The following is a 23,088-nucleotide window of genomic DNA, read 5'->3' as shown; positions in this document are numbered from 1 at the left end:
CTACTGATATTTTTAATGAAAAAACATTTGAGTTTTGCAGATTAACTAATTGACAAAATGAGGAAGTAATTTTTTACATGATATCCGCCATATTAGTGATAAACCTCCCTAGATTTAGTGAACAAAATGTTTCCATTTGCAAAGAAAGGAAGAGAGATTATTGAGCTCAGTGACGGAACCAGGACATTTTAGTCCTTGGGTCAAAAAAAATAATCCGACATTCACAATTCTTTGCTTTTAACCGTACTAAGTTACAATTTGGAGTTTTTACCTTTAAATGCAAGTATTACTATATTTTTGGTATCTGCACCAGTATATTAAAAGACAGCCTCTCATACCCGTTGACAAATACAAGTTAGAACATATTTAAAAAAAAAATCAGGTTAGATCAAAGATCATGTACGAATACATATTATCGTAATTAGCAAGAGGTGAAAATAATAGTGACAAGTATACCGAGTTTGCATTCCAGTAGATGCAGTGGCTCACCAATATACAATATATTAGGAAAGTCAAGCGAGTACACCCTGAGAATGAAGGAAACTTGTATCCCTGCTAAAACATGATAGTTACAAAGCGATCTTAACCACAACTGAGGGTAGTAAAATGCAAGTAAGGCTTTATTATGCTTATTCATGACATTTTTCACAAAAACAAATCTTAACTACCATGATTACTGCATGAAATTGAGCATTCTTACTGATTTATGTAAGAAAGATAATCTAAGCAAACACGTTTAACAGAGATATGGGCATATGATATTTGTTTTTATCTATAATCTAATCAAATGAAAGTTTTTAGTCGCATAACATAACAAATAGATACTAGCCGGTAAAAAAAATCAACAAAGTAGTTAAATGTACACCAGACAGTCAAAACCATTAACAGATACAAAAAGAACGTGCACGTATTACATTAAACACTAGTATAAAACCAAAATAGGTCACATAATGGAAACATACAAAAGCTTACCGTTCGCAAAACTAGACAAACTCGTCGCAATGACCACATCATGAATCTAATAGGCAAAGTGTAAATTATGCACAACATCGGACCCCTTTTTCGAAAATGCACCATCATGGTATAGATATGCATTAACAAAAAAATGATCTTCCGATAGATTTTTGTTATAGACAATATACATTCTTAATTACATCAACTTCAAAACAATAGTGCGGAGGAAAAATAATCATTCCCATAAACCCAACCTGATGTTAAACTATTATGCATCTTCTCAATTTTCTTATATGCACACAGGTATCAGTGTACAACCATCCCTACAACATGGCTCCTTTTCTTGTCTAATAGAGTAGAGACTTTAAGACCGAGAAAAAAAAAAGAATTCAAACTCTGACTGGAAACCTATTGTCGGGATATATTTTGATACAAAAATATTAACAAGAGTATAAGATAAACTTTGTCGAACTTTACATTTTTGACCCCCTAAAGGAAAAAAATTCAACGTTGCGACTATGTTTTCCACCGCAAATAATACAAATTCTGAAATACCAAAGTCTATTCTAAAAAAATATCAAAAACAAGTGGGATTTTTCAACCCCACTTGTCCCCGGTCACTGGTTGAGCCTATCCTTGCTAGCTTAGAAGACTATAAGATTATTATTTTATTATTTTTCTCCAACTAGGCAGATAATACTTTATTTACATAAGGCTGAAAGCTTGAGCAGTAAGAACTTATTTTCAGTTGCTTGTGTTACTTTATTTTGTTCCTTATCACACATTTACATTTTTATTATATAAATTACAACCAACAGCAAAAAAACCAAACATTGAAACCCAAACATACCAATTTGATGCGGTCCGAAAATAGTAAATGAACAAAACAAATGAAGAAATTCTGATTTGTAATGATCTGGATAGACAATCACCATAACAACCTTTGTTAGTATCCAGATCATATAAATAGAGAGATTATCGAATAACTTGAGAATTGATGAGTGTCAAATATTGCATATTTCTACACCTTTTTATTGGCAATTAACTCATCTTTTGCACTTTAAAATCATATATTATTCCAAATTTTGTATTTTCATTGTTTTCAAGAGTAAATACTTTTACTAATTAACTTTGTGTTTTTAGGTACTAAATAAAGCTTGGATGAATAGAGAAATCCAAAAGAGAAGAGAATTGGTGGCAACGGAAGAGAGACAACACACGCTAGAAGGCAGTGAAGAATATTGTTTGCACCTCATCCGCAAGTGAAGAATGTTGTTTGCAAGATCCAAAACTAGGAGTGGGATTGAGATATTAGCTTTGAAGAAGCATTAGTCCTGGAAGAAGTGAAAGAGTCCAAACCCATATTTGCACCCGAGACATCAACATTTGATACATTCGTTATACACTCTAGCCACCCCTCTTTCTCTCCAAAAATTGCCCAGAAACATCACCTTCACCTCTCTTATCTCTTTCACAGAACCAATACCTTCATTTCACCTCCTTCCATCACTTACATCCCCGACAAATCTCTGATCACAACCACCTTCTCAAGAGCCATCAATCAACCTCCTAGTCTCTATCTATCTCTATCATAGCTCCTCCTCCAAAACAGTAACCCTAGAAGCTATGATTGGGAGAGATAGAGTTAGGGTTATCTTCAATAGCTAAAGCAAACATCAAATCAAGAGTTGCAGGTCTGAATTGCAGAAAGGGTTTGTCAGAAAACGTGTTTTGAGTAAGTGAGTATTCTCTAATTATCGAATTCTAGTGATTGAGGAGAAATTTGTGTATAAATAGGGAGGAGATTGTAGAGAGAAAGGCATGCCCGGATTAGCCGGTGCACCAAGATGTAGTAGTTTATGTTTGCTTTCAGTATTATCACGAGGTTCTGATTTCATAGTTAGGGTTTAGATGAAACCATTAATCTATTGCTAAGTTTAATTCAAGTTCTGGTATTATTCTTGTTATACTGTAATGTTTTGGATAAATATAATCTGAGCACTTCAGCATTTTTCTCTCACATTGTACGCCATATATCCATTGTAGTCAGAATAACACTATGTTGATTGTGCTGCAACTCATGCTTAACTGATTGTTGTTCGATCCTTTGACTAGTTGTGTTTTAAGTAAACAGTTAGTACTTTGGAGGGACACTTTAGTTGCGATTAGAATATCCATATCAGGATTGTTTAATCATCTAAGTGATTGATCTGCGGTTAGATGTTTTGTGAGAGGAAAAATAATACTAGGATTAGGTAATTATCTTAGTGACACTAAACCACCCTCCTGAAACCACCCTTTGATGTGCGACAGACTAGAATCTTCACTGCTATCTGGATAGTCGACAGAGCCTAGAAGTTCATCGATGTTCGTACAAGGGAAAAGAACATTATTGAGACTGAATTGACTTAATATATGTTAAGAGGTGGATTCGACTGTCCTAGCACCCTATTTATCTGCTTATTTAGATTACTCTTTGCTTTCATATTTGATTATTGTATTCCTAGCATCATCTTTACCAACATCTAGCCGTATCGGCAAAAAAAAAAACCTTTTTGATTACTCTTTGTTCTAAGTCAGTTGTAGTAAGACCATAGTTTCAACTCTACACCCACCTTGTCCTTGTGGATCGACATGTATATGCATTATACACAATAAGGCACTGTGCACTTGCACTTAATTGTAGGTACTGTTTACAAGCCTACCAAACATTTTACATAATTATTTGGAAAAGAGAATTATTATCCTAAATTAACATTCAGTTTGAATCAATACTTTTGACGTATTGACTATTAAAATTTTAGAAATAATTTTATGAAAGGGACATTTTGAAATTCGCCTACATGTTTTTTACTTGATGCTCCTCGTAAGTGCTTCAAGAGACTACTCGACCTCAGTTCATTCCGATGTAGTTACTCACCAAACTGAGCATTTCATGGTGAAATTATAGAGCATCCCGAACCACCAGTAAAACAATAAGTGCTTCACTCAACTGCACAAAATGAATAAAGTCATGGTATTTATGTTCGAGAACCCCCAAATTGGGTCAACATATGATAGGTGCATAATTTAGATGTTTTGAATGTCAATTCCATACTTCTTTTAATTATATTTCTTGCATTATACCTTGTTATTACGTTCATATTTTTCAGTATTTGTTAGAATGAACCAATCAAAAGAAGTAGAAATTGCGCTTATAAATGAGCAAGAAAGTGAAGTCTACTAGCGGAGAATGAGTAAGGACTAAATAGAATTCTTTCAAATACATGATTTATTCTCACTAACTTTTAGAGAATTAAAATATGAATCCAATGCAAAAAGTATGAAGTCATTCTGAGTTCAGATGAAGCTCAGCTTTGATTTGGTTTTTGTTGGTTGTTGGGCCTTATTGAGCTTGGACGAATACAAAAGAAAAAGTTGTATTTTGGATTTGTAAATCAAGGAAACTTGGTCCCAATAGGTTTCCAAACCATAGGAATATTGGATACTTGAGGGGAAAGCATTTAAGGCTATATAAAAAGAGATCTAAAGCTCAAATAAGGCATCAACCATGTACATGAGAGAAAAGAGAAACACCATGTTGGTTTTTCCCTTAACAGGAAACCATTCTTCTTCCTTTGTATATTTTCCATGGGTTTTGAGAAACTCATGATTAGGTAACTTTCTTATTGGTCGGAGATGTAGTTGGAAGTCTTAAACAATATAAATCAATCTAGCTTGTTAGTTTTAATATTAATGATCTCTCTTATGGCTTATGTTTTACTGTTAATATCACAGTGTATGAATGAAGATTAATTCATTTAAAGTGGAAACTGAACAATAATGTATTATATCTAAAGCTAGACTAGGGACTGATATATGGAATTGTCGGTGATCTTGTATTTGCTCGAGAAAGTTCTTTTATTTCTTTCCGTCCAAATGGTCCACCAGATTGCAAATGTAAGTAATGCCCAAAGCTTCCATTTTTTTTATTGTGTTTCTTCTCGCAGCTTTAATATAATCTTGCAATACTCAGTTGAAATTAAAACTCGAAAGGAAATAGTTCCATGGTAGCAAAGAGACCAAGTGAAAAATATCATTTTTTCTTATTTGATTTGATTGATTTGACCATAATTTGAACAACTTTCTTATGTCTCTATAATTGAGTAGACAAAATTATATATTTTGACGAACTTGATTGTTCATTATAACGTATTTGCAAATAAAACCAAATTATTACCTTAAAAGAATTAACCATTGAAAATCTATGAAAACCATTTGAAGAAAACATTTTTTGGTAAAAAATAAATTAAATTAAATTAAATTAAATTAAAGGTTAGCATACTTAATCAAATTTATTATCTTTTATTTTTTATCCATTAAATTATCTAATAACTGGCTTGTCAGTACCCATCGATTACCAATGATCTTGAATTGGTAATAGGAAGATCTTAATGAAAATGGAATAGAATTATCATTAAGATCATGAAAATGGAATAGAATTTTCTGGTGAACCAATATATGATATTGATTTGGAATATGCTATATCAAGAAAATGTAAACAACAATTTAAAATAAGTAACCCTAATAATTAAAGCCTACTGCTAAACTTTGTTCAAGCTACATCTAAATGAGAAAACATTATATGTTGATGTATGTAGTCTGGGGCACAAATTAATTTAGATATTTCCTAATAATATTAACTTGCAACGTAACGGTAGTAAGGATCATTCCCAAGTGAAGTTGTGTATTATTTGTTGTTGACTTATAATGTAACAAAGGGGAGACTGTAATGAATTAAACTAAAAAGAACTAACTTAAAAACCGAAAACAAAGCGAATAAAGGTTGAGAGCCGGTGAGAAAATACTGGTTAGAGGTTTCATCTTCCATGACCAAACAATCTCGTCAATTGATTCGAGTTAACGTTCAATCCTTATCAAACCAATCACCCCAGAGCATCCATCACATGCTTACTCTGATAAAACTCCTTGTATCATCAAAGGTGCAAGAGTCAGTCTTTGAATCTTTCTCAGTGAATAACTAGGTGTAAGAGCAACTCAAATTTTAACCCAATAAAAGCAACGACCTACATGAGTTTCAGGTTACTCTAAGCGCCAGCGTAAGGGCCACATAGATTTAACTTAAGTTAAGCTTTTATACATAATCGCATGGAAACATCTCGTCATTAACAACTATGTTGTGCACCTTATGGTTAGAAATCTAAAAAAAATTCTTTTATAATTGGTCTGTGAATCGTTTTTTTTTCGTGAGAGCTTTTCTTTGGAGTTGGTTAGAAATTTATGAGCATCTATTGTGTAATAATTTTTTTTTTTGATGGGATATTATGTAATACTCCTAGTTTGTTTCGGTATATCTTTTTGTTCTTTGCTTGTAGTTTTACTCTCTTGGCAGTTGTTTGGCTTTTTGTGAAGCATTATGTTCTTTTCAATGAAAATATCCCCTTTTAGTAAAAGAAAAAGTTATAGAGACATCAAGAAAACCAAGGCTCTCTCTCGCAACAGGCAGCCCGTCTAGCTCAGTTGGTAGAGCGCAAGGCTCTTAACCTTGTGGTCGTGGGTTCGAGCCCCACGGTGGGCGAAATGCATTTTTTTTCTACCGTATTTTCTTTGGTAACATACAGTATGTTTTAGAGACTAGTTGAGCGGCCCTACATCTGTTACATTTTACGTCGAGAATGATTCCAAGGCTATCCATTTTGTAAAGAAACTACTGTGGGCTATGCCATACCGACACTGATTCATATACTAATAATTCCAATACATGTGCGAAAATCTGTTCCAGTACAATTTTTTACACTTTTAGTCATTTTTAGTAAGTACAGGTTTGAAAACATTAAGCTGGCCCCTGCTACAAACGATACTTTAAATTGACACACAAAAATATAGCCAAACCAATTCCAGAGGTCTGCATATCCACTACAAAATTGCAGCTAACAAACAAAGCCGCTAAAGGCGATAGTTTACCAAGGCATGCACTGCAAAACATACTTTCAGCACATCACTTTAGAGTTTAGACAGTGGAATTCATACATCTTTTTTCCAACATTTCTCATTACTTAGGAACATTCAACCGAGTCCATTGTCATCAAATCAGAAAAAGAAAAGAAAATGAAAAAAGGTTAGGACAATGCTTCAGCCATACAACAAATTGACAAACACCCACATCTCCAAGTGAAGCTGCAAAATAAATTGGTCTCAGTATGGGGTGTTCGGTACATCTTAGCTGTTGATGCTGATTTGAAGCAGATGACAGGATTGACTTGTGGCCAGTTATTGATGAATAAATTTTACATTCAGCCTTAAAAATAAACAAGCAAACTAATAATTATAGTATCAACCACCCCTATTATATATAACTAGTAAAGCTCTCAAGAGTTTATCATTTTCCAGAGGCTGTTGCATATCTCTATCGACGATGATGAATCTGTTGTTTCGAATTCAAACATTTCCACAGTCCTTTTTTCTCTTTCCACGATATCTGTACTTCAATTAAGGAAAAAACAAGAGTAGCAACTCAACTTAACTTTCCACCATTATCAATGGAATAAGAATTAAGTTGATGGCCTCATCAATCATACAACAATGGATATATTCTATAAGACATTTCTCGGAAAAGGATACGGCCAGAAATTTTTGTTCCAGTATCCATATTTGGAATGATATTAGTCACAGATGCATACATTGACAGCTTCCTCCTGCAGTAAAGCAAACTTATGTCAGTGTTCCACATTCAAAAGCATTCAAGGATAACTTCAGCCTATCCCCTTGTTTTCATTTCTCCCCAATTTTAAAATGTATCACAAGAACCATCAAGAGTCATTGATTAACTTAGGAATGGAAACGGATTAATGTAACTGTTATGAATTGCAGGAGACGAAGAAAATGCTCATTATCACTAGCTGATAATTGAGTCTAATGAATATTGTTTACTACATATCTAGCCAACCTAGTGTTCGTGTCGCCAAAAGAGAAATTGCTCGTTATCACTAGCTGGATAATTCAGACTCATAAGTAGTTGATTAAACATAACTGGTGTGCGTGCAGAATGAATCATTGAAGTGGCAAAATAAATAATGAAGACTTACAGGTGCAGGACAATAAAATCATCAAAATACTTACTGTTCTCTAAATTCATCCTTATCAGCTTTCTTCAAGTTCATCTCTCGTTCTACAATTGAAACCCTCTGTTGCTCCAGATCATTGATCTTGTCACTAACAATTGTGTAAATTGAAAACAAAAGAATATCAGTAACCAAAACCACTAAAGCTTTTAGCCATAACTCATCAGGAACACCTCAAAATCAATGGAGCACTCATCTAAGCTTCTCATGAAGTGAACTTTCTCTATTAAGTTCCTCCTTGTATTCTTTTTGGAGAGAATCCAACTCGGCATCACTAACAATTTCACTTTTTGCATCAGTTATCCTTTGCTGGCATTCATCTATCTTCTTCTGATAGACTGCATCAGAAAAGAGGTTGTCAAGTGGCTACAAAATATAAAAGTAATGTTGTAATTGGTCGTTCACAAAAACAGGAGAATCCGAAACTCAGATACAGTAAACAAAAAAAGATTCCAAAATGAGGTTTCTTCACATGAGATGTTTTAGATATTATATCTAGTTGAACTACTTGAGTTACGAGAAATGTCATGAATCCAAGTGGAAGAAATCTTTTTACAGACTCGCAAAAGGGCATAGAAATTATAGGAGGAAAACTGAACAAACCTTCTAAAGAATTCTGAATCTCGGAAAAATCCCCGTCACAAGATGATCGAAGCAATTTGACACTGTCACTACATTGCATCAAATTATTGATATCCTTTTTGTTCTGAAGAACTTTAACAAGATCATCACAATATGACATGAGGCTGGAGACACCAATTTTTGTAGCAGTCTCGCCCATTGTATTTACCAGATTCACTTCCTCTCTAAATATCTGAAAGAAGAAAACACTTACCATCAAGGATAAAAAAAACGTAAGACATAAACTTTATGCATGACCTAGATCATATTCTCCGAACCCTTACTAACTAATGAATACATATATTTATAAGATTTTTGGGGATAACTGTGGAAATCGTAAAACAAATGAAAATAGCCAACTCCAAATTAAGATCACCAATAAACTCATAACCATATGAAACAGCCAAGCTGACCGTGACTACATAAACAACCAAAGAACAAAAAGCAAAAGAAAACCAGACTTAACAAATATAAGGTTTTATGGAAGAGTTCTTGTTCCATCTGCTTTAAACACTATACCCAGTGAGCAGATGAACTGTTACCAAATCCCCAAAACAATAACTAACAAAATTGATAAAGGTCGGAGATTTTCCGTAAGGTTCAAACAGCACCACCTAGGAGTCTATCAAAAACTACAGAGCCTTAACCAAGCTTTCTTAACAAAACTGGCATAGAGACTAATTCAGCCTAACAACCAGTTGTGGTAAATTAAAATGTGCTAAGTACTCTCCACAGATGAAACTTGGTATGACAAACTGGTACCTAATCTTTACTCCCTAAGCACCCCTAATTTCTTCCTTCAATGTCCTCTACCCACCTTGATTCCATAATTAATGGCTTTAACAACGGTAAATAAGATTCGAGATTTCAGAGTTTATTCTAATACAAAGAATAAGTGAATTTATTTGACCTTTCACGGTTGGTAATACCTTTCTAGGAAGCAGAACGTTTTCTCCAAAATCTGAAGTTTACTTAAAAAAAGACAGACCAGGGTTTAACAGTTTCTCAGATGATACTGGGAGATAATCCTGAAGTCGGAAAGAGAACACAAAAAGAAAAACATCTGCCAACCTGAATCAGATAGTTATAACAAATTCTAACTACCAAATGGAAATTTAATAACATTCTCGGCTTCTCTACCGAAAACTGAACAAAACAAACCTGGTTAAAAGATTACCTGACTTGGGGATTTAACAGCGTTTAGTGATTCCTTTATTTGATAACAGTGAATAATGAATTATCAAAATTTCACCAATTTTGTTTTTAGGGTGTTATTCTGTTAACCCTTCTCAAGACAAGTGAAGAGGGAAAATATGTTGCAACTCTGAGTCTCTGATTAGTATCATAAGTAGTAGTATTAGCTACGTTTAACTTCTTTAATCTTTACACTCAGTCATACACTCTACTGGCATTAAAAGTTTCTCAAAATTCCGAATTATAATTTGATTTGGCTTTTGACATTGACCATCTCAAAAACATGAACACCATATTATCCGAGTACGACTACTTGTAAGATAATGTAGCAGTTTCTAATATTTTTCGGCTGAGAAGATGCATAGCAAACAAGTTTTAGTGGCACAGAACATTTGAAATCGTCAAATGACCAAGTAGGTTCCTTAATGCATAATATACAATCAGATCAGGTGTAACAATTACTTCATAGATTGATAAATGACAATCATCATCCTCATGATTTAGCAATATTCAAAAAAGTACCCCCTTTTATCTCTCTAATAACGTCCCTGAAACTAGAATCATGGGCCAGTACATGGTTGGCATCCAGTAGTCAATTGCTGTACAACACAAGCAAGACCCATCCTTCTCTCGGAATGCCAATTCTTTTTCCTTACTTCAGTATGTATACATATACAGTGTAACTCTACTACTAGATTTAGGGTTTATGTAGTCGAGAATGTTACCTGAAAATGAAAAACTATGGCTTTACTCCACTTGAAGAAAGTAGCAATTTGAAACCACCAACAACCAATCTGAAATACATGTATAGATAAACCCTTTATCAAATTTAAACAAATAAAAGTAAGAGATAAGTAAATGATTAGAATAAGAAAGCTAGCAGAAATTTCAAACCTGGGATTTTGATACTTGAGAATACCCCCTCTTTAAAATTTGCTGGTACACACAATGCATATGCGGAAAACCCAAAGACTAGACTTCAGCAGTGAAATGAACGAAAACACCTGAAATCCCAGGTGAGGAAGAAAAAACCTAATCTTTTGTTTGAAAATCACTTTGATTTAGGTGTTCTCACTTTTCATACTAATGGCGATTGGGTTTCATCATCTTTTCAATTCTTTTTTCTATATATAAAAATGTGAACAACTAGAACAACGGCGTCAATATGTCCGAGTGGTTAAGGAGACAGACTCGAAATCTGTTGGGCTTTGCCTGCGCAGGTTCGAATCCTGCTGTTGACGTTTTTTACGAACGGTTTTTTGGGACCATGGTCTTATTAGGCCACTTTCTCTATAGTTATAAGGGGTGTCCTAAAATATGGAAATGACTAACCTATCCTTAACCTAACTTGATTTAAAACTAACCTAATAATCACATATATATATAAATAACCACCACCTCCACCCACCGCCGCCGCCACCACTACCTACCATCTCCGACCACCACCACCTCTCTATATATACATATATACCATCAAAATATGTATATATATATCGTTTTTGGTCGAAAAAAATGAGAAGTAATCACCAAAATGAGTTGAAAATGGAACTTGTACAGAGAAGTTCGGTTAGGAATTATGTGAAAAACTCTGTCGAACTAACCGAACTCAACTTTAATGGAGGTTTTTCTTTTTCCAGAGAAAAGTTCGGTTTCGTCGCAAAAAGTTCGATTTCGTCACAAAAAATGTCCCACCGAACTTTGAGTTCGGTTACGTCGCAAAAAAAATCGTTTCGTCGCGAAAAAATGTCTCAACCGAACTTTGGGTTCGGTTACGTCGCAAAAAATGTCCCAACCGAACTACATTTGCAGAAACAAAAACTCCATTAAAGCTTTGGTTCGGTTGCCTGTGATTTTGGATTTATTAACCGAACTACATTTGCAGAAAGTTCGGTTACATGTTCTTCATATAATATAACCGAACTTTATTGACTTGGTTGAAATTTTTTGTTACAATTTTGATTTTGACGATATTTTAGGTCATTTATAACAACATTCACTAAGTTACAAGCATATTTCGGTACCGAGAGAATGTTTTTTCTCCATATTTACCCATCTCAAAATAATTTTTTTCTCCATCTTCTTCTTCTATTACTTTGGTCACTCAATAATTCTATTTCTTTTAAATACAATCATCTATTAATTTAACCTTAATCAATGATTAATCACATTAACTAATCATTATACAAAAATAATCAGGAGGATAATTTTGGTATTAATATAAATATTTAGATAAGGGGTGACCTAGATTTACTTCTAATATCTTACCCAAAATAAAACAATGGTCCCCAAAAAAAGGCTGATCCCAAAAAACCGTTCTTTTTTTCTTCTGTTGACGTTTTAAATATTTAATGTTTTTTTCCTTAGGCTTTGCCTGCCCAGGTTCGAATCCTTCTTTTTAATGTTTTTCTTTTTTTAGAATGTGCAACCGCAGAAGTTCTGTCATTTTATTTTTTTTCCTTTTTGAAGCAATAGAAGTTCTGTCTTGAAAATTTATGGAGCAAGCATGAGCATGTTCCGTATATGGATTGCATATGGATTTAGTCGTTTGTTTGATGCAGGCCAAACAAAAATAAGTTAAATAACCTTGATTGGAGATAAACTAAAAATATTGCACCCCAAAATCTTCAGTGTCTTTGGCATCTAGAAAGAGATCCTGATATTGCATAGGCATAAAGAAAATGTTAAAATCTGTGATATGACTTGATATGATTCGGCTTAACCTGCTTATATTAACACCTAAAAGCTGAAGTTTCCATAAACATGATTTCCATGTAAATGGATTAAAAAGGGAAGAGGAGTGCTCAAGATTTATATCTGCAAAGGCAGGTGACCAAGAACTTCTGTTTGCTCAACAGAGAAGATCATATGGTCGGTCCGGTTATCAGCCGAACCGGCCACCTGACGGTTACCAGTTGCTGAACTGTAACCGAGCCGATCCATAGCCGGTTCGGTTTGAAAAGATGCCACTAATATAATCTGTACATGAACCTCGGAAACCTCTTCAAAATACTCGACATCACTGGGACTGATCTGCCCCTGTTAACTCATGACTTGTATTACTCTGAGCATAGCAGTCTTTGCATCAGTTGTTGCAATGACGTTATCTGGTAGCTTATGCTCAGGAAAATACTTGCAGTTAAAACAACATGAGAATAACATCTTTCATTGCACACAATTAAAAGGCTCAATCTCGTTTCATAAAATTATTAAAACTAGGTTTAAAGTAGCACACAGAATATTCTAACCTCCATTTCAGCTTTTTGCTCTTTTAAGTATGATGAAAATTGGCAGCTCAAGTGCAAGCATATATGACCAGCGTTACCTGACAGGGCTAATACAAAATTTATGGCCTGTTTATATCTAACAAAAAGTGAAGAAACCCACAAGGCAACCCTAAGCTCTTCAAGTTGTTCTAATATTTGTAATTTATTGAAATAACAATAGTAAATTAAATTTTTGCCTGCATAATGCAGTTCAGCATTGTCTGTAAGTCCCTACAGATAAGTTCTGCATTGGCCATATATCTGGTATCTGGACAAGTATAGAATGTACTTCTGGTTCCCTGCCCAAAAAACGGAAATCACACAAAACCAACTTGGCTGGGATAGCTATATTAATTCATTTTTTGCTTGAACTGAGATTTGCGTATAAAACACAGATTACATCAAACAACACATCTATGTGTTAAAGATCGTCAAACTGTGTCCAATATTGATTAACTTTAAAATTCTTAACACAATGAAAATAAAAAATACCCAGGTTTCTTAGTTGCCTTCAAACTACTTGCCATCTGAAGTTCTGAAATCCTCACCTTGCTACATAGTCAGCAGGATTAGCAAAAAATCCTAAATGTCATCACTTGGTGTTTCCAGATTTGAAATATTCACCGCACTAACACGTTCTTCCTCAGGTAAGATGGACCAGTTAGGCGATTGCACAGCTCTCAACCATTTGAAATCATCCACATTTGCCCAATTTCCAGTCTCTTCATCAAGACTTGAATCTTTAAGGTCTTTATCAATTCCTTCATAACGCAACAAATAAGGAGCAAACCTCACACTATTGCAATCCTCAATTATTGGTCTACTCCGAACCCGCAGATAAAAATCTGTCTTCTTAGCATGATGAATCCTCATTTGATGAGACGCCATCATAAACAAGCAATCCTCAGCTTGTTCAATAAGAATCGACCCCATAACAGGTCCTACGTAAACACGACAATTCCTCAATCTATGAACGTAAAGTGCTCTAAAACAACCAGTTACCCTCACCTCACACGAATTTAAGTCCGAGAGAGTGAAATCTCCTTCTTTTGAACTCCCAAAGCTTTTCACCAAAATGACTCCCTCTTTGTTACGAAACCCAGGAGAATCCCGAACTTGAATACTACATTTTTCAGCTAAAACCGAATCAAACCCACTGTTTTCATTCTCAATTGTAACCACATTACCCTGATCTTTCTTCGCAGCAGTAGATTTATTCCTAAATGAGAATTTCTTCTTAGGTAATAACTCATAATTAACACTCTCTAATGTTGCTTTCAAATCAGATATAGTTTTAAGAGACGCCCGCACTTCATAAGAAGGCAAGAAGTATGAGTTTTCTGCAACTAGTTTCTCAAGCTCAGAAATCGAAATCGATAGTTGGTCAAGATCGGATTTCAGATTAGCTTTTGATTCTGAATCAGTAACAAGACGGCATCGGTTGATTTCAGTTTCGATTGATTTTTTAGATTCATAAAATCGATCTGTAAATGATTTAGTGGATTCAAAAGCAGGTAAATCGTTTGAATCAGACTTACGTGAGACAGCTTGTTGAAGACGAGATTGGTGGAGATTCGAGAGGCGTTCAATCATCGCAGCATGTTTCTTTTGAGCAATTGTATCTTGGGGTTTATCTGCTGGGTTGTTTGACTGATTTTCTTCCATGGAGTTGTCGATTTGTGCACTAATCTTTGTCTCCTTCGTTTTCTCCTCTCTCACTCGTTCTTGCACTCCTCTTGGAACGAAAAAAATACAGATGTGGAATGTGGACTGTACAGCAAATTGCGGTCGAGAAATTCTACCCGACCGAACAAAACCCGACCAGAACCGATCCAAAAAGAGAACTTTGCTATTTGGTCCACAATACCCGACCCACCTTAATCGTTAGTCCAGCGGGAAATAACATTTATCTGGAGGTCCAGAAAAAGGTTTGAACAGCGAAAATTACTTCTTTACCCATGATATTTCACGTGCGAACACAGTCACGTTTCTCCTAAATCAAGATTCAAAGCCAACATCGATATAAACTAGGGCGCTCAGTAAAGATCAAAATCAAAACGATCAACGATTTAACCCCTGAAATCGAAAACTCAGAAATCAAAAGTAACCCGAATCTGAAAGGAAATCATCAATAGGATCATTACAATCTTCATCTAACCTAAATCATCAAAACCCGTAGATCTGAAAATTGATTTCTACTCAAATCGACAAAAATGGTTATAACAAGAACAAATGAAAGAAGAATAAATTAGTTTTGGTTGTCAACCTAAATCAAAGAAGAAGAAGAAATCAATTGAATCAGCATCAAATAAAAATAAGAAAATATATTGATACTCAACCAAAATCAAAAAAATCTGGGTTTTCATCCAAAAAAAAGGGGTACTAATTCTAATTTGTTTCTATCTGTGAAATGTTTTTACTTCTAATTTTGTTTATTTTTATACCAATTTTCTTATATGATCCTACAGTACATACATATCAGTATGTACTGATAAAAACCCCTTGATATGTACCGTCCCTTTTGCTGCATCTGATCTTACAATACATATCAGTATGTACAAACCAAAATCCTTGATATGTATTGTAGGATATGAACCATCGGTACTTTATCTTACATAGATATAAGGTACATATTAACATGTACTGCTTAAACCTTTGTATGCTTGATATGTACCAGGTAAACCCTTGATATGTATTGTATATTTTGAAATTTCCTCATATGATCCTATAGTACATACTGAAATGTACTGTTAAAAACCTTTGATAAGTACTGATCAAATGTTGTGTATGATCATACTCATACAGTACATATCAATATGTAACGCATGTATCATAGTCTTTAACTTTTGCAGTTCATATTATGTTCTGTATGATCCCACAGTACACATTAGTATGTACTGTTAGAAATCCTAGTTTATATTTTGATATGTGCTGTTGAAAGTACTTTGTTGTTGAATTAGTACATATCAACATGTAATGATGGATATATATGACCAGTTCATGTTATATCTAGTAGATATGGGTTAATCTTATGTTGTAATATGTACTAACATGCAAATTGGTATGTACTAATCGAAAAACTGACTTTTAACAAAATTCATATCCACCGTTAAATATCAACATGTACAGTTGGATAAGTTTGTAATTTAGGTTTCTGATGCTTGTTGATTATACAGGTAAATGACTATGTGGGCTTGTGGTGCTTGTGGTAGCTTTGTAGTCAATGGTGCTGGTGGAGGTGTATACGCTAGGTGATAGTGCTGGAGCTGGTAATAGCTTTGCTGGTGAGCATTGATATAGTGCTGATAAGGGAGTTGGGGTTGGGTACGGATCGGTAATTGGTTACGGGAGCAGTGTGGCAGTGGAAAACTAGTAGTTGTGGTGTTCGTTTAATCCTTTGTTTGCTTAGATGTTTTTCAATTGTAACTAGCTAATGAAGATTTATTGTACAATAAGTAATGTTTTCTCCTTTTTTGTGTTTTGTATGGTATGTCATGGTTTATGAGCAATATTCTTCTCAACGAAAAATGTCAAAAAAAAAAATTGATCTATAAAGTAGCTTATGTACGGATATTGATATATACTGAATCATTTTGTTGTGTTGGAATTTTTTTTGCAAGTAACACAATGGTTGAGTACGTTATCGTCTCTTATATTATTTTTCCCGTCATTATTTTGTAATATTTTGCAATATTGTACCGCTGTTCTAAATTCTTTGTTTGAATTTATAGTTTTGCAACATACTAGTCAGCATGAAGACGATTGAAAAAGAGTATGAAACCTCTTTAAGAAAACAGCAGTACATATCTGCAAAAAAAAGAGTATGAAGCCTCAAATACAAGCAGTACATATCTGCATGTACTGTAAAACCTTGCGCGCAAATAAGAAACTGAAATTTTAACTCAAGACTATTTTTAGTACAAAAAGGTCTACAATCTAGTACAACAGGGTTTACAGAAAAAAGAAAAAAAAAACTTAGCTTCAATATTTCTTATAGTACTGCAACATACTAATCGTATGAACTTGAAATAAAAGACTAAAAAGAGTATGAAGCCTTATCTAATAGCAGTACATATCTACCCGTACTACAAACATGGTACTTAAAAGAAAATTCTGCCATAAACATAACTTATCCAGCTTTAGTACATATTGTATCACCCGGTACATATTAATATGTATACAGTGAAACTTTAGTACATATCTACTGAGCGAAAACCTAGTACATATTGATATGTACCAAGTGAAATTTAGTAGATATCACACATTTGATATCATCTCCTTGTTTGATGAGCACGCTGATGGTGCCAACTCCTGCAGACCCCATTATGCAATATTAGGTAAACATCACAGAGAACAAAATAATAATAGTAAAAAACAAAAGTTTGAAAACAAAAATAAGCCCAAATGACAGTATGTATCAATATGAATCACTACGTGTACAAACATCTTAGTTGACTATCTTACCTAACCTAGTACATATCGATATGTACTGAGCGAAAACCTAGTAGATCTCGATATGTACTAAGTGAAATCCTAGTAGATTTTGAGTGATTTTGTCTAGAATTAAGTGCAGTTTCTGCAAAGACTGATAAGAATATCATTGCAGAATATGTACCTGTCATTGCAGAAAACTGTTTAAGCCGAGAAAGAACTGCTGGATCTAATGCACGATTACGAGCAACGCCATTTTCATAAAATCCAAAGATGATCTGACACAAGCAAGAAAGTAAAAGAAAGTGTATCAACAGAACATAATAAAGAAATGCAGCAAACTTATCTTACTTTCTTCATATGTACATTCAGAAAACCATTGAACTCTCATGCTTCTTAGAAAAGCAAACACATCATAACATGTAAATAAGTTGCTTATTAATTTAGCAAACAAATATCAGGATTTGAAGAAAAACACATTACAAATTCACGTAAACAGACATAAATGAATTTAGTACATTTTAATATGTATTGAGTAAAACCTAGTAAATATTAATATGTGCTGAGTGAACCCCTAGAACGTATTAATCCAGTCAAAAATATGTTTTGGCGAAGATGATCTGATTGTTACAAGAATCCCAAGAACAAGAAAATGATTATATTAAGAACACAAGCAGATATGCATATTTTGGAGCTGTACCAACAATAAATATATTGCAAAGTCTATTTAAATGAAAATATCAGACATGTATTCATTTTCTTCTCAGTACATCAAATTATGTACTCAATCGATAAAACAAAAACAACATAGTAGATCCATAAACCTAAAGATCGTACACCAAAATCACTATAGAATCCAATCATACACTCAAGTTCACTCTCGGTACATCAAATATACACTGTATACTCAATTCATATGCTACAATACATATTTTATAATACTCACTACATATCCTACATTATATATCCTATAAATGATGCGGCTTTACCGGAAAAAAATCCAATTTCATTAATAGTCATACAAGTCCTAACTAGAGCTTAAAGAAGCAAAAATTTATGTAAAACTTATGTTTCTCTAGCACTAATTTCATTCTAAAAACCCAATATTTATCACCGGAGGACCAACCGTGTCTTTCTTTTAATAAGTTGATAATTCTTCATCACCTACTTGGCAATCAGGCAAGAAAGTCATTTTTATATGACATATCAATAAACACAAAGTAAATGTTCCTCCACCATTATCATCAATCCAATCATACATTTAATTTGCAGAATTAGAGTAAGAGTCTAATAAATTAGGTTAAAATTCCCTAAATATCTTCCACAAGAATGGAAGATCCATCGCTGTAAGTTCAAGATAAAATATGTACCATCAAACCAATTGAGATCCAAAATCAAACCAATTGGAATAATTCAAAAATAAATCCCTAAAATACACGATTATGTAAAATCAATCAAAAAACAAATCTAAACTTAGATCAACGACAATGGAACCCACTTACCAAAATATATTTGCTTGAAAACACGACTCCATCAGAGATCCTAACGAGTTCACAATCTTCATATCTAGATCAGAGCTCGAGCAGGGAAAGGAAAATGCAAATGATGATGATAAGATTTAACTCTCCTTATTGTTTGATGTGAAGGGTATTATGGGCATCTGTGAAAGAACACATTACTTGTGGTGGACCAGCAGTAAAGAATTTTGGTCCAAAAACATGTTTTTGGACTACCGATTAAATAATTTCTATGAGTGGATTAGACAGTAACCGGGTTCTCTAAAATAGGATTAACTAGTAATTCCTAGATCCAAAAAAGTCTTTTTTTTTGGATGAAGAGTATTACATTAACTAGTTGGAAGTCTAAGAGCAAGGGATGTGGAGTGAGTGTTCTCATTCAATATGAATGAGTATCACTCAATTTGGTCAAATTAGGTGCTACTATAAAGTGAGAATACTCACCCATTCACCAATAATCATCCATACACTCATTGGAACGAAAGAGTGGGCGAAAGGGGAGACTAAGCGGCTGGTCTTTAGCCGTTTGGGAAAAAAAAACATGTTGAGCGGCTGAATATATGCCTCTTAAACCTATTTTTAGAGTTTTATTAATTTAAAACTCTTGGATACAGGACCCTCCGTTAGGTTTTATTATTAAAAAAGAAAAAAACCTGTGAAGATGCATATATTTAGCCGCTTGGGGAGAAAAAAAATCTCCAAGCGAATAATCATTAGCCGCTTAGTCTCTTTATTTTGCACTTCCATGGTCAGAAAAATCCTCTTTCACTCAACCCTCACTCAATTTGGCAGTGAATGAGTGTTAAAAACACTCATTCCATAGCCCTTGCTCTAACAAGATAAGCTCCAACAACATACTACTACATTAATTGAACAGGTTGTTGTGTTAGCCTACTAGCGAGCCTCATGGGTAACCTAGCCAAGGGAGTCGAAGCGGATGGGGGGCTGAGATTGTGTCACAAGGGGGGCAAACTAACTCTACCTTTCATGTTAATTTCTGCAATATTACGTCATTGGGGGCTCGAACCTAGGACCTCCTGGAACGCATGAAACTTTGGGGAACGGGATGACCAGTTGAGCTAAGTACCCGTTGTTAACGATTATTACATAAACTAGTTGGAAGCCTAACAATCTAGGCTCCAACGACATACTACTACATTAATTGAACATGTTGTTGTGGTAGCCTACCAGCGAGCCTCATGGGTAACCTATCCAAAGGAGCCGAAGCGGATGGGAGGCTGAGATTGTGTCACAAAGGGGGAAAACTAACTCTACCTTCCATGTTAATTTCTGCAATATTACGCCATTGGGAGCTCGAACCTGGGACCTCCTGGAACACATGAAACTTTGGGGAACGAGGATGACCAGCTGAGCTAGGTGCCCGTTCTTTTAAACCTTTTCTTTTTTCCGATATAAAGCCTCTACAATAAAACTTCGATAAATTAATAGCCTTTGGACCAAAGAAAATTATTATTTCGGCAAAGTTATTAATTTATCGAGTTAAAATTGAACTTATACAAACCTAGTTTGGCCAGATAATTTTATTATTTCAGGGAAGTAATTAATTTATCGAAGATTAAATTCATCGAAGTTCTACTGTATTTTCCATTAACATCATCAAACAGTGACTTAAAAATCAATTTTTCATTGACATCATCAAAAGTTACATAAAGATTAAGCAGATCGAGAAATAAATTGTGATAAGAAAAATGTATTTGAAGTAGTGTATAATTGAATATTCATAACCATCAAAAAAAAATTACAAGGAAAAGAGAAGGAAAATAATAAGAACTACCTAAAACAAGCATGATAGAACCGATTAAATCGGAAAATGGATGGTTTTCAAGGGATAACCCGGACTATTTGATAGATCTTTTTTTTCATTAAGAGTTGCTCCATTGAAATAAGAGTTGTTTGCTCCATATCTTGACCGACAATTTGAAGGTACCAGTGACCAGAGATTGTCATTATACTTGAAAAACGCATGAACTGAAACTAATTAAAGTAAAACAGAATTACTATTACAGCTCATTCGGTTGGGAGAATTCGAAACCTAAGAATTAAGTTATGGGGTAATCCAATTTTTGGAATTGAATTCCAAGGAATTCGATTCAAATCCTAAAAGTTCATGTTCGGTTGAGGCAATTCAATTACCTTTGTTTTTACCACGAAATCCAATTTCATTGCACTATTGGACCAATACAATGGAAATCCACCGTTTTTTAGGGAATTGGATTCCTATGAATTAAAATTCTTAATTACGCAGAGTTTATTTGCCCCGTTCAGATCAAGGAATTGGGTGCATTCCCTAGGAATTGGATTACCCAACATCCAATTCCTTGAAACGAACATGTTAAGGTAAAGGCCAAAATCATAGTAAAGGCTAGAAGCATTTAAAGTGCAAACAATAAAAATAAATCTTGAAATCTAAAAACTCAAAGAAATGACGAAATAAAGGAAATCTAAAGATTAAAACTTACAAAACTAAAAATCCTTACTCAGACTAGTCCCAAATGGATTAGATCTGAGCAAAGAGGTCGAAGAAGGTTAGCTTTCTTTTTTTGTGAGGAAAGGGGAGAGAGGGGAGAGATTTTTTTTTTCTATTTTGATAATAGTGAACAGTTGATTAGGTTGATTAAGCTTCCTTTTAATTGATTTGGTTTTCTTGTGTATACTACGATTATCATCTCTAAATATTGATAACTCGAAAATGCTAAATTGCGCTGGGTTGATTGATAGCCAATGTTCATCTTAACCTGTTATCTCCCTTTTTTTTATGATAAGAGATTTATGAGTTGGGGAGCCTGGGATTATTGGATGGAGTTGCATAAGGGATTTCCTTCTCTAGAATTTCTATACGCAATAGTGCAAATTAGTTTAGTTTATGGGCTAATACGATAATTTACTGGGAAAAAATGTTCTTATTCAATTTTTAACTTTAGTTTTGTTAATCTAATTGTTTGATGAATGATTGATCTAGTTTCTTATTGTTGGTTTGAAATTTGCCAACTCTAATGCAATGGGTTCATGATAATTCTTTTTATATATGTTTGTTTGAAGTTGAATTAATCAATTAGGGTATTTATATTTGGGGATTTTCCTTAATTAAGGTTCTTGAGAATTTTGAGATTTTATCTTGTATCATCTTCTTTTGCATTGATGAAGTGGATCGTTTTATTCTTTGTATGACTTTGATGATTTTTTTTACTTTTAACTGATTCAATATGAGATTGAGATTGGGGTTTCTAATTTGTCAAAGTAGGATTCTTCTATAGTTATATAAGGAAATATGTACTTTCACTAACTGTGGAAACATGAAATATTAAGGGCTTTTGAGTCTTTTTAAGTGTGATATAACGTGCCATTTTCACAATAAAGATCGTTAGACCGTTTTTCGGAAAAACGGGATAAAAATGATTAAACCTAGAGCATTTTAGAAAGTTAGAAAACAAACGGGGGAACTTTGAAAACATATTATTATTGTGGGGAAACTTTCAAAAGTCCCTTTCTTTCATTTAGTTATCTACTAGCTAGTTTGACTACTGACTAGTTTATTTTGTAAACACCGATATATAAGTGAAGTTTCTATAACTCTCAAGTTACACAAAACTGGGTATTTTGAGTTTTAATATTATCTCTTGATTCCCATATCTTCTTATACTTATTTTATACTTTATGAGTGGATACTAATAAGAGTTATATCCTATATTGGGCATCAGAAGCTAGTGTTTGATCCTTACGTTTCCGCTGTTAACAGTCTTGCAGATTAGGTGTTCAATAAAAATTTACAATAAAAGAATCAATACAGCCTCAAGTTCCACAATTTAGTGAGAAAAATTATGATCGATGGAGCATCCAGATGAAAGTTTAGCTTGTTTGGTATGTGTTGAAATATGTTAGTATTTGTACGCATCTCTTGTTTGAGGATACTAAAAATGCATTCTCAAACTAGATCTCAAGTTAAACTTCTAAAAGTTTTGAGCGAGA

General features: G+C 34.0%; 2 protein-coding genes and 2 non-coding genes across 4 annotated transcripts; 2 read left to right on the top strand and 2 right to left on the bottom strand.

Moving 5' to 3' along the window:
• The first annotated feature begins 6,459 nt into the window (after positions 1 to 6,459).
• On the top strand, positions 6,460 to 6,532 carry TRNAK-CUU. Its single transcript has one exon. It is a non-coding gene; the product is annotated as a tRNA-Lys (tRNA).
• Positions 6,533 to 6,968: 436 nt separating this feature from the next.
• LOC113309060 (kinetochore protein SPC24 homolog) lies at positions 6,969 to 10,999 on the bottom strand. Its single transcript, XM_026557488.1, has 7 exons — positions 10,785 to 10,999; positions 10,616 to 10,684; positions 8,679 to 8,889; positions 8,272 to 8,413; positions 8,074 to 8,175; positions 7,576 to 7,649; positions 6,969 to 7,432 (listed from the first exon to the last, which is right to left on the bottom strand). Exons 1-7 carry the CDS (start codon positions 10,842 to 10,844, stop codon positions 7,323 to 7,325), a joined length of 768 nt encoding a protein of 255 aa, XP_026413273.1. The 5' UTR covers positions 10,845 to 10,999; the 3' UTR covers positions 6,969 to 7,322.
• A 50-nt stretch (positions 11,000 to 11,049) lies between these two features.
• On the top strand, positions 11,050 to 11,131 carry TRNAS-CGA. Its single transcript has one exon. It is a non-coding gene; the product is annotated as a tRNA-Ser (tRNA).
• A 2,370-nt stretch (positions 11,132 to 13,501) lies between these two features.
• LOC113307983 (tubulin-folding cofactor C-like) lies at positions 13,502 to 14,906 on the bottom strand. Its single transcript, XM_026556450.1, has one exon. The coding sequence runs from the start codon at positions 14,816 to 14,818 to the stop codon at positions 13,736 to 13,738; it is 1,083 nt and encodes a 360-aa protein (XP_026412235.1). The 5' UTR covers positions 14,819 to 14,906; the 3' UTR covers positions 13,502 to 13,735.
• Positions 14,907 to 23,088: the final 8,182 nt, after the last annotated feature.

The sequence above is a fragment of the Papaver somniferum genome, chromosome 9, assembly GCF_003573695.1.
Source record: "Papaver somniferum cultivar HN1 chromosome 9, ASM357369v1, whole genome shotgun sequence".
Taxonomy (NCBI): domain Eukaryota; kingdom Viridiplantae; phylum Streptophyta; class Magnoliopsida; order Ranunculales; family Papaveraceae; genus Papaver; species Papaver somniferum.
The sequence above is the reverse complement of the archived record's forward strand: the minus strand, read 5'-3'. Positions and strand labels throughout refer to the sequence as shown.

Bases quoted from the DNA above. Each gene is read 5' to 3' on its own strand.
- LOC113309060 (XM_026557488.1), bottom strand. From the start codon at position 10,844: ATGCATTGTGTGTACCAGCAAATTTTAAAGAGGGGGTATTCTCAAGTA. The intron at 8,890-10,615 runs GTAACATTCTCG...TTCTTCTTTCAG, and splicing joins CCATAGTTTTTCATTTTCAG to ATATTTAGAGAGGAAGTGAA. The intron at 8,176-8,271 runs ATGAGTGCTCCA...TTCAATTTACAC, and splicing joins TCACTTCATGAGAAGCTTAG to AATTGTTAGTGACAAGATCA.
- LOC113307983 (XM_026556450.1), bottom strand. From the start codon at position 14,818: ATGGAAGAAAATCAGTCAAACAACCCAGCAGATAAACCCCAAGATACA.